This window comes from Sinocyclocheilus anshuiensis, unplaced genomic scaffold (assembly GCF_001515605.1).
Source record: "Sinocyclocheilus anshuiensis isolate Anshui unplaced genomic scaffold, SAMN03320099.WGS_v1.1 scaffold1906, whole genome shotgun sequence".
Lineage (NCBI taxonomy): Eukaryota > Metazoa > Chordata > Actinopteri > Cypriniformes > Cyprinidae > Sinocyclocheilus > Sinocyclocheilus anshuiensis.
The window spans coordinates 33034-45410 of NW_015546187.1; the positions used below are offsets into that span (position 1 = coordinate 33034).

At 37.1% G+C, this 12377-nt stretch overlaps 1 protein-coding gene across 1 annotated transcript in view; it reads left to right on the forward strand.

Annotated features, from left to right (window-relative positions):
- The window catches only part of LOC107701393 (neural cell adhesion molecule 1-like), a gene marked incomplete at its 5' end in the record, with an annotated part of 66205 nt that overhangs the window by 11500 nt on the left and 42328 nt on the right, over positions 1-12377 (forward strand). The window contains one exon of the mRNA XM_016503392.1: positions 10799-10828. Within this exon, the coding sequence (XP_016358878.1) occupies positions 10799-10828 (30 nt within the window). The remainder of the gene's footprint in view (positions 1-10798; positions 10829-12377) is intronic.

The following is a 12377-nucleotide window of genomic DNA, read 5'->3' on the forward strand; positions in this document are numbered from 1 at the left end:
GAAAGAGTCGGAATTGGGAGATATAAAATCAGAAAACTGAGGGGAAAAGTCGGGACTGCGAGATGTAAACTCAGAAAACGGGACAAGTCTAAATTGTGAGATATAAACTCAGAATAGTGAGGGAAAAAGTCTAAATTGCGAGATATAAACTCAGAAAACTGAGGGGAAAAGTCTAAATTACGAGATATAAATTCAGAATACTGAGGGAAAAAGTCGAAATTGCGAGATATAAACCCAGAAAACTGAGGGAAAAAGTCGAAATTACGAGATATAAAATCAGAAAACTGAGGGGAAAAGTCGGGACTGCGAGATATAAACTGAAAATTCAGGAAAAAAGTCTAAATTGTGAGATATAAACTCAGAAAATGGGGGAAAAGTCTAAATTGCGAGATATAAACTCAGAATAATGAGGGAAAAAGTCTAATTTGCGAGATATAAACTCAGAAAACTGAGGGGGAAATGTCTAAATTACAAAATATAAACTCAGAATACTGAGGGAAAAAGTCGAAATTGAGAGATATAAACCCAGAAAACTGAGGGAAAAAGTCGAAATTGCAAGATATAAACTCTGAAAACTCAGGAAAAAAGTCTAAATTGCGAGATATAAACCCAGAAAACTGAGGGAAAAAGTCGAAATTACGAGATATAAAATCAGAAAACTGAGGGAAAAAGTTGGGCCTGCGAGATATAAACTCAGAATACTGAAGGGAAAAGTCAGAATTGTGACAGATAAATTCAGAATACTGAGGGAAAAAATCAGAATTGACTGTTCGCAAAGACCCACCCTCCGCAGTTACTGTTACTATCTCCGACAAACAATGCCGCTCTCACACTGCATACCATGTTCTCACGCAGTGAATAATACATCGCAGAGCAAAGAGGAAACTGACAACAGACCGACAGATAAGACATAGCAGGTTACTTCTGGTATGAAACAAGGTCTCAGGACTCTCAGCTTTCAAATTTTGTCGTTTTTAAAGAAATTCAAACAATAAATAGGCCTACCGTTTTGTGGCTCTTTAATGACAGATCACTGTATTGCCAGTTAAAGCAGCACGTGGACCAATCGTCTTTTCATATTTAAAGGACGAAATGAACATGAATGAACATCAGAACATGTTTTATTTTAACCACGTTCTCCTCTCTGTACAATAATAATTACTATTTGTGCATTATTGTTTAGGTTTGGGGTAGGTATAGACGTTAATAAAACACAATCTAATAGGTAGAAAATTTAATTTATTGTTAGTTTCTGGCCGTAGCTGTCAGACAAGATGGCGGATTCGGCGTTATGATTGGTCAATCGCCTGACAATCAAGCTCTTTGTGAACGGTCAATTGTGAGAATGCTGATTTTACTTCTTGCAAGTCGGTTCTTTGTTTCTGCTGCAGAATAAAAAAATTAAATAGGAAACTGTGCCTTTTTATCTCATAGTTATGATATTTTCCCCTCACAGTTGCTAGTTTTTATCTCACAATTGCAAGTCGCAATTACCCTTTTTTAATCTTACCTGTGTCGGAAAACAAGCTTTCACTGAAATGTCACATTACTGAAGTTAAATGCAAATGCCATTTCATGCTGACTGTATGCAGTTTGGTAAAGACAATCAACAGTTAGTGTTTCTAATAGTCACTTGTGAAAAGCAAATTGCCTTAACGCTGCAAATAATTTTTGAATGTGTCACTTTGCAATTCCAACACTGCTATACAGAAAATCACATGCTTGAAGTGGGATTCCCCTTCAGGAACTCGAGCTGCATTGAAGTCGCTTTGGGAACGCCCTTGCGTGACCGCGTTCTGAAGCAGGTAGATACTCTCTTGAGGAAGGGGGCCATAGGACGTGTTCCGCCTCTCTCGAGAGTGTCCGGGTTCTACAGCCGTTACTTCATCGTTCCGAAGAAGGATGGGGGGTTGCGTCCGATCTTAGATCTCCGTCTTCTGAACCGCGCTATCAAACGGCTTCTTCTGTCCTCCTCCGTTCCAGGAAGTAGGCCAAGAAAGGCTTAATCTGCTCTGTCCAGTTCGAGCACTGGACGCTTATGCACACAGAGCTGCACCGTGGCGTAAGGCAGATCAGCTCTTTGTTTGTTTTGGTCTGCCAAAGAAAGGATCTCCGGCGACCAAGCAGACTATGACTACGTGGGTGGTCGAGGCCATCTCACTAGCCTACGAGTCCTCTGGCCTCCCGTCACCTATGGGGGTCAGAGCGCACTCGACCAGGAGTATGGCGGCCTCCAAGGCTTTCAACTTGGGTGTGGCCTTGCAGGACATTTGTGCTGCGGCGGGCTGGTCCTCTCCGCACACTTTTGTCCGTTTTTACAACCTAGACCTGGCATCTACCCCAGGTTCCCAAGTTCTCTCTTCGTGATGTGCTCGCAAGATACACACACAGGCAGGGACTTGGTAGTATGGCGCAGTGGGTATTCTCGTTCCCAAAACGACTTCGACGCAGCTCGAGTTCCTGAAGGGGAACGTCTCTAGGTTACGTATGTAACCATGGTTCCCCGAGGGAACGAGACGCTGCGTCTCTTTGCCATACTCCCTGCATCCCTCTAGGCGCTACTTCATCGAAGCTGGTTTGCGCTCTGCCGGATGCGCTTTTATACTTTCTGGTGCTTACGTCACCCCGCTCGTGACGTCTCGCTACTCCATTGGACTGATTTGACACGTGCTTCAGAACGCGGTCACGCAAGGGCGTTCCCAAAGCGACTTCGATGCAGCGTCTCGTTCCCTCGGGGAACCATGGTTACATACGTAACCTAGAGACGTTTTTTGATTTCTTGGTTGTGCAACCTTTTTTTTCTCCACAAGAATTTTACTGGGTGCTTCAGATGAGGAATGCCTTTTTAATAACTCAGTGTCATGGCTACAATTTCTTTTGCTCGAGGATGTGGGAAGGGTTTATTGAAAATATTTACTAGAGCTTTAGATCTTCTTACTCTGCGTGATGCATGTTTCTACCTTCTCCGTGCTCTCTTTTGCACAGCTGTGTGTCATGTATTACACCTGTGTTCATATGTGCATGGAAATCCTTCAGTGTCTTGAGTTTCCTGTCGTATGAAAATTAATGTTTTCTCCCTCAGAAAGACGCAGCTTGTATCTTATCTTCTGATTGTAATAGTTGGGTCAATAAAAAATGAGTTGAGGACTGTCATATATTGCAGTCTCTGAGCCACTTACCAAGGTGCCAGACAAATGAGCGGGTCATAAAAATGGCAGAGTAGGAGCGCCGCAGGGCGATAAAGAATTGGCCACGGACCACAGCTTATCACAATCCGGTTGAAAGACAAGAGGAGAATTCAACCTCTGAACAAGGGCCAATACATCAGCCACTTTTTCTCTTGTCTTTTCTCAGTAGCGCCTTCCTTTCTGGGTCTCTTTTGAGAATTCTGTAGAGCACATTAAAGAGATAGCAAACCAAAAATGAAACTTCTGTCATCATATACTCATCCTTGTGTTGCTCCAAGCCTGTATGAATTTGTTTTTGGGTAGAATTCCAAAGGAAATATTTAGCAGACCGTTCAAGCTGCGTTCAGTGAAACACTGCAAATAATAATTTTTTTAATGTAATCCTTTTTTCCATTTTTAAACACAAAATTTTACAAGATTTGAGATGTATGCTTAAAACAATAATTTTATTCATCAAGGATGTGTTTGATTGATCAAAAGTGACAGTAAAGACTTTTACATTGTTACAAAAGATTTATATTACAAATAATTGCTTTTCTTTTAAACTTAATATTCATCAAAGAATCCTGAAAAATTATCAGTATCCACCAAAATGTTAAGCAGCATTTTTTTTTTTTTTTTTTTTAATAAATAGAAAAGTTTCATGAGCATTGAATTGGGCCCTAATATTTCTGCTATGCGGGAAAAACACAGACACATGTATAACTATATATGACTTAATGTATTCATAGTACTACTACTAACAATAAAATGATTAAAACTATTTTTAAGGAATATTTACCAGAAAAATTATTTATCATAATTTATTTACCAGAAAAATGTAAATACACAACACAGTATTTCTACAAAATAAATAAATAAAATGATAATAAATTATTTTTAATAAAATCAATTAATTAGAAATGCTTTTTATGATTCAAATTGAATGAAACCATTAAAATGGAATCCAGAAAATTCTGAATTTGGCAAAAACACAACAATTTGGGGGAAAAAAAACATATTTCATATAGCCTTAAAAATGTACATTTTAATAAATGTCTGTTAAATTGTATAAGTTTTATGATTTCAATTAATTAGACATGCTTTTTGATTAATATCTTTTAATTTAACCATTAAAACAGAGTGTAGAAAAATTAAAAAGGAAAAAACAGAATTTGGGAAAAAAAATAAAAAGGAATTCCGTAGGGCCCTAATTGAATCAATATATTAAAATCAATTACATCTTAAAGTATATTCAAATAGAAACAGTAATTTTAAATTGTAACATTATGCCAATATTACAGTTTTCCCTGTATTTTTGATCAAATAAATACAGCCTTGGTGAGCATAATAGATTTCTTGGACACAACAGCTTGATAATACCTGAATTCCACAGCAGAATAAAGACAGTTTATATGGGTTTGGAATGACATGAGCAAATAATCAGAATAGCTTATTATTCTGATAGGAGCTGAACTGGCTTTTAACATAAATGTAGTAGTATTAAAATGGACACAGAGTATAATAAGATTGCACAGTACAAGAGCATGAATAGCTTGAGATGGTTGTAAGTTGAGGGAGTGTTTTATTCCTAAACCCCACAGACACACTCCAGAGAGAGCAGGGCATGTGTAGGGCAGCTCTTGTTTTCAGACACAATGCTCTTTCAGATTAATGTCCTATGCTAGTGCCGTCATTGATAGCTTTGTGCATTCGTGCCAGTGACCCCACAGCCAGTGAAAAGCCACCTATTCCCTGAGCTTTGTAAACAGCGTTTCCTGGCAAACTGTAGCTGATCTGATGAAACGGAGATATGGACACTGTCCCTTTCATGGCAGTTCCACTGGAGCGTAAGATTTTCGCAGCAACCGTGTTGATGTTTTTTATCCTGCAAGAGGGAATAGAATAAAGCAATCTTTCAGGTTAAATACAACTTTTGTGTTCTCATCAGTGTCTGTGGCACGCTGTTAATTATTACATTTCTGATGTAAGATTTTGAAAACTATAAGAAATCATTTTAAAGGTTATGAGAGATCAATTCTGCTTTGATCTGTCGAGATTAAAGAATTTATTGTACTATGAAAATACTTATTTTATTGAAACCAAGCTGCGGAAATGACTTGTTCTGAAATCTTCGTGTTTCTGGCATCACATAAACGACACTGAAATTTGGTCTGTCCAGTTATGGTATTGTAATAAGAAAGCAGAATAGATGCTATTATTCCCTTCCTAACAACAAAACGCTAATAATAAAAGTAAAATCAGCAGCAGAACTTGTGCTGTGTTTGGCTGTGTAGCAGCTGCTGCTCTGCATGTCCTCCTAAACAAATTAAGTGAACGGTGTGGAGTGGAAGCAGAGTTCCAAGATTTAGCTTGAAGCGTTTTTGTTTTTTCAGAGCAGCGGTGGTTTCTCTCATCTAAAAAACCTCACCATCACAAGTATAAAAGGCATAACGGGTTAGCAGCCAAAAATTCAATTTCAGTAAGAAATTGCTGTATATTTATGCTGTTAATGATCTGTTAGTAGTCAAAATGAAAGAAAGACCATGTCCAGTGTTATCCCACAGAAAATATATAATTTTATAAAAAATATAATTTGATCAATTCATGTCACTCCATTTTACTTACCTACAACTACGTTCAAATACTTTTATTCGGTAAAGACACATTAAATTTATCACACGAAAAAGTAAATACATTTATAATGTTACAAAAGATTTCTATTCCAAATAAATTGATCAAAAATCTTGAAAAAAACGTTTCACTGTTTCCACAAAAATATTAAAGATTTGCTGTTAATTTATTCACCCTCAGGTCATCCATGATGTTGGTGACTTTCTTTTTTCAGTTGTACATTAACTCTATCCCCGCAACCGTTTTTGCTGATTTTCTCTAAAATTTCATGGACCCCAGAATATTTTGTTTTATGAATATCTGAAAATACAATGCATCAAGATAAAGATCAGACCCTCTACTTTCAAACAAACAAACAAACAAAAAAAATCTGTTTTATTCTAGCTTTGTTTTTTTATCAACATTTGAATGTAGGTAGGTTTCATAAAAAAAGCAACATTTTGAACAAAAAGCTGAGAAAATCGCATTTTTATGAAATGCTACATCTGGATCATATTCAGTAATATTATTAAAGCAAAGATGCAGTAGATGACTTCCATCAGTACTCCCAAAGCTTGCAGAGGCCTTTACCACTTTCTGGATTGACATTTCACTCTGTAACATTAGGCAGTTTTTATTTATATATTGTTGATGATCACATTATTTTTTATCTGCATATGCTTACATATGAGATCGCTCGTTTCTGCGTCTTTCTCGTCTGTGTTTTTGATCGGCACTTTCTAGACTCATTCAGGAGATGCGTAATAGCACCCCCTACCGTATAATAGTGAAAACAAGGAAACCTGGAAAATTCCGTGTTTGGCAGGGAAGCGTTGTCTCATGAATAACAGAAAATTCCGTGTTTGGCGGGGAAAGAGTTAAAGGTGATTTTTAGCTGGTGATTGATATATAATGCAAGTCAATGTGTTCCATCACTTTGGGAGTCAAAAAAGCAGGTACAGGAAGCACAGAATTAATTCCAGTGTCTCGTGACGATATATTGAGGTCTTATTAAAGGGTTAGTTCAACCAAAAATGAAAATTACTACTTTTTTGACTTTCTTCTTTCAGACAAATCCAATTGGAGTTAAATTAAAAGCAAGCTTTATAATGGCGATGGGTGGGTGTTTTTGGTCAACAGTCCAAAAGAAGTCCAATAAAGCACATCCATCCATAATAAAAAGGGCTCCACATGGCTCCGGCGGGTGAATAAAGGCCTCCTTTAGCGAATTGATGCGTTTTTGTATGAAAATATCCATATTTAAAAATGTATAAACTGTTTTCTTTAGCTTGCGCTAACTGTCATGCATGCTGTTCCGGGCGGATGACGTAGAACGTATGTGTAGCGCATGCGCCAGTGAGAATATGCTAGTCTCGCGAGAACCAACGTTTGTTTACAGGAGCAAAGGAAGCAAAGTTTCCTTACTTTAGCAAAGGAAAACCAATCTCTTGTCTTATATCAAAATCCTCATTTTGTACTTCTAATTTGTGACTGGGGTTTTGTTTGACTCTCTTCTCTGCGCTTCCGCGTTCGTCACATCTCACCGGTGCATGTACTACGCATACGTCCTACGTCATCTGCCCGGAACAGCATGTATGACAGTTAGCGCAAGCTAGAGAAAACGGTTTATAACGTTTTAAACATGGATGTTTTTCTTACAAAAACGCATCGATTTGCTACAGGAGGCCTTTATTCACCCCCCGGAGTCATGTGAGGCACTTTTATTATGGATGTATGCACTTTCTTGGACTTCTTTTGGACTGTTGAACAAAAACACCCACCCACTGCCATTATAAAGCTTGGAAGGACAGGACATGTTTTAATATAACTCTGACTGGATTCGTCTGAAAGAAGAAAGTATACACCTAGAATGCCTTGAGGGTGAGTAAATCATGGGCTAATTTTCATTTTTGGGTGAACTAACCCTTTAAGTGAAACGGTAGGTCTGTGCAATAAACTGAATGTTACATTATTACCTGTAGTCCACAGCCTCAGGTAAACGGTTATGGAGCATGATGACGTATGCCTTGTAAATCATGCGTGAACTGATGCCATTTACATTCGTCCTCTCGCTCTGTTATAAAAAATTCAGTGATTTCAGTTCACTTGTGATTCACTGTGCGTTTCTTTGAACTATTCTTTTAAGCAGCACAACTGTTTTCAACACTAAATAACTAAGAAATGAGCATCAAATCAGCATATAGAATGATTTCTAAAGGATCATGTGACACTGAAGACTGGAGTAATGATGCTGAAAATTCAGATTTACATAACATGAATAAGTTACATTTTAACATATATTAAAATAGAAAACAGTTATTTTAAATTGTAATAATATCTACAATATTATTGTTTTTAAAAAATCTTACCAAACTTTTGAACAGTAATACTCTTCTCCCAAATGAACCAAAAAAAGCAGCTAAATTTTATTTAAACATGATTCCTATTCATTTGAATCTGATCTTAATTTTTTTGGACAGCATTATGGTAAATTATAAGTGTTTTGCCTCTAAAAAACCTATACTAACCCCATTAAGAACGTAATGACTTTTGACAAAGGCACTTTCATGCCTTTATTCCATGTGTGCTCCAGCCTCCCTCACTGCACTGCACATAACTTTTCTACATGTAGTTTAGCATTTTATAATTAACTCCACTAATTCACTCCTCAGTACTTCTTGTTTGAATAAGCTGCCAAGTTCTAGATGTGCTATACGCATATGGATTTGTTCTCCGTTCATATTGTAATCATGCCAGATTCATTGTGTGCATTTGAGAGATCAGAGCAGGCTTGAGGCGTTGGGCACCTGATCTAATCAGAATAATCATCATGTAATAATGTGAACAATAACCTGAACATTTCATTTACATAAGCAGCTTGTTCATTTTGTTCTGGTACTTTATCAGGCTTGAAAATATTATTCAAGCATTCGTCATTAGCCTAGGGCTTCAGTTTATACTAAGATATTAACTTTAATTAGTAGCAATTAGACGGCGTTGCAGAATAAAAGGCATTGATCATAACTGTTTATTCCGTGCGGGTCTCCGGGGAGGTAGTTAGCCAAATGAAAGCTGCAAGACTAGCAGACTCAGCCTGCTGTCATCATAACAACCCTGCAAGGGTTTCGCTTTTTTCTGATGCTCTTGCAAAATGACTCGCGCTGTTCAACTCTTGGCTTTTTTTGTTGTTGCAAGCACAGTACAGAGACACATTGTTGTGCTCAAGTGCACTAACACAGAGCGCAGACCATTTCAGACATCGTTCGATTAGCGCCTGTTGCTCTTTGTGTGTTTTGTCTGGTGATAATCTCAATGTGTTGTAGCATGTCAAGCGGTTTCCTGTCCATTGCATCGTGTTGCTAAGCATGTGCACGCTCAGCCTCCATGTGAAGTGCCGTGAGTCCACAGAGAACTTCAGCCGCTTTCATATGGAAAGTGATTGCATGAAGTGTTTATCTGTGTGGTCTGAGTATTCTCTGTGTCACTGTGTACAAAAGCTAAAGGGTAGTAATATGTTCACTTTAGGTACTAATATGTACCATTTAGGGATAAATAAGACACAAAGTTGTACCTTTTAGCTTTTGTATCATAGAGTACCGCTTCAGTGACAATTTTGTACTTTTTTTCTGAGAGTTCAGAAATGTAATGGTCCTGTTCTCTGCAGATTGTGAAGGAAGTCATTACTTACAGCATTTTATTTTATGTTTTAATGTTGTTATTAATAAAACTCAAGTTTTTTTAAGAACTCATTCTTTTTAAGATGATAATGCACTGCAAAAATCATTTTTCAATCAGTGTTTTATCTTCTTTTCCAGTATAAATATCTAAATGCCCTTAAAACAAAATAAACTTTCTTGAGAAGCAAAATTATTGATAATAAGTCTTCTTTACTAATTACTAACAATTTGCCGAAGGGGTAATAAAAACTAGAGGTGGACCGATAGTGGATTTTACCGATACCGATAACTACATTGGCTGATAACCAATTAATCGTCCATTGACGAATGTGAGGACTGGAACAGGCCGATGACTGAGTTTTTAAAATTCATACTGAATGAAAACTAAAACAGTGCTGAAATTAATTAAAAACCAATATTAAAAAACAGTACTGAAAGTAAAGTAAATTAAAAAAAACTGTACTAAACCATACTTTTAAAATAGAATAAAAATATTTATACAAACAACATCAGCCAGGATGTCTCAGACATCCAGTCAAAGTATTTAGGAGTTATACATTACCTTATATGGTAGGAAAGAAATATAATCACTGATTATAAGGTGTAAGTAAAATGTGCATATGTATTTGTCTAGCTGTCTGGTTTCAGTTCCACACCCCAAATGGCATCAGCACAGTGTGAATGTGTAAAAGAGGAAGTACATAAAGTACATATGTTTGAGAGAAAAAGGACTCAGATAACTTTTGTGCCAGCAATTGACTGTCGGTGCCGATTAATCGGCATAACTTATTAATCGTTGACCTCTACTAAAAACACATTTTCCTTAAAGATTAATTGTCTGAAAAAAAAAGAAAAAAAGACTTGTTATCTTGAACAGTTTTGCTTTTCAAGTAAATTCAGATTTTTTATTATTATTATTAAATGTTTTTTTGCCCTGTGGTTTTTAATATTTTTTTAATTAGAATTTTTATATGAATTTTTACATGTATTACTTTTGTTTTATTATTTTATGAGCTTTAAAAGGTGTATGTGTAAGCAGAATTTAATTAAGCAGAATTTAATTAACCAGAATAAACGATTAGCCTATTCAAATCTGTTTAACTGAGTGAGTAATGCTAAAATAAAAGAGAATAACAACAGAACATTTCATCTGCTTCATAGTATGATATTTTTGTTTATTTTTTGCAATATACCTCACTTTGTAATATTTCATTTTTAGCCCATATGCTTAATCATTAAACAAATGTATTTAATGTGCAGTGCTTTTATTCTCAATAACAGAGGACTCCTTCTAAAGGACTGCTTTGCCTCTTTATGTTGTTTTGTCTGTGTTCTTTGCAGGCCTCTTGGACTCGACCCGAACAGCACAAGGTAGAGATTCCGTATTCATGTCTCCATAAACTAAATTATGAAGATAGCCATCAACTCCATAAACCTCTTTCCCATCAGATCAGATCTCTGAAATCTCATCAGATCCGTCAACTGAATTACAATGACAGCTTTATGTTTCATCTGAGAGTGGAATGTAGTTGTAGTTTTCAACTTCTATTCAGTGCATGGCCTCTTTTCCATTCTGTATCTAATCAATTAAGTCATTTTGTTTCATTATGAGATCATAAGACTGCATTCTTGAAGGATTCATATTTTGAAATAATGTCCTTTCTTGTTAGTGTTATTGTGATGTGATGATCTTTTCTCGACATTTCTTTGAGACCTTTCCCACCCTGACAAAAATAGACATTTGAGGAAACCACCTCCATCCAAGCTTTGCAGAAGACTAGCGTGCATTATTAAAAAGACCTTTCTGCTGAAAACTATGGCTCTAAAACTTTAATGATATGGCGTTCTCATGTTGCAAATGAATAAATAGAGCCTTATCTGAGAAGAATGTGAGATAAAGTCTGTTGAATGTGCTGATTGAAATGTATAGCTTTTTGTCATAGAGATTCAGTGTTACGGACCGCGGTCTGACCCCAATACCACATAGTAACCAGATTCCAGTGACGGGAGCACGTCCCATGGCACAGGGGGTCACGGTCTGGCCATTTGAGCACAGCAGACAGGGAAAACTGTGGGAAAGAGGGCCGGAAATGGGCTGGACGGGGCTCAGCGCTCCCATTAGGAGGTTATTCAATTAGCCCAGTCAGCTCTGCTGGGTGGCTGTTGGGTGGTTTTTGGATGAAAAGGCTCAGCATTATGTAAGCGTGACTCAGTCCTGGGACAACACCAGCATTATTATTGTCTCTGAAACGATGCTTCTGCCGAGTTCATTCATAGCGAAGTTTGCGCGAGGGGCAACGGCTGTCCAGAAATATAGAGAGAGGAGTTTTTTCAGTTCCAAGTGGAGCGGGGAATACTAATGTTGTGCTTGATGAAGTCTTCGAAACTTCAATGCATTTCCTGTCCTCATTACCCTCCTATCTGAGATTGTGTGTGTGTGTGAAAGAGAAAGCGAGTTCATTCCATCCATTCTTAGATCTGTTCAGCCCTAGTATTCAGTGTAATGCACTGCAAATAGTCTTTGTCCCTAATGAACGATATTTGAATTGCTGTTACAAATCAATTAGTTTTTCTTTCTTTTTATAAATGTTTGTATCACTACGCGCTAGATCTCGGCACTCTTTGCTGTTCTGTCTTGCTGCTTTTTAGTACAACATGATCGCAACGCTGTACACCAGGGGTGATAAAGTCATTATTTTGGACTAAACGCAACTTTATATATCGTAAATATATATTATATGAATAAAAATTTATAGTAATAATTATATGTAACATAATAGTCAGCAGTGTTGGAGAGTTCCCTTTCAGTCGGTCACTCTCGACGTCACGTCGGATGACCGATGAAATTGGGATCTCGCTTAGAGAGACCAATCTACTTCGAGTGTAAACTAAACGAGCCAATGCACATTGGCATGCGATT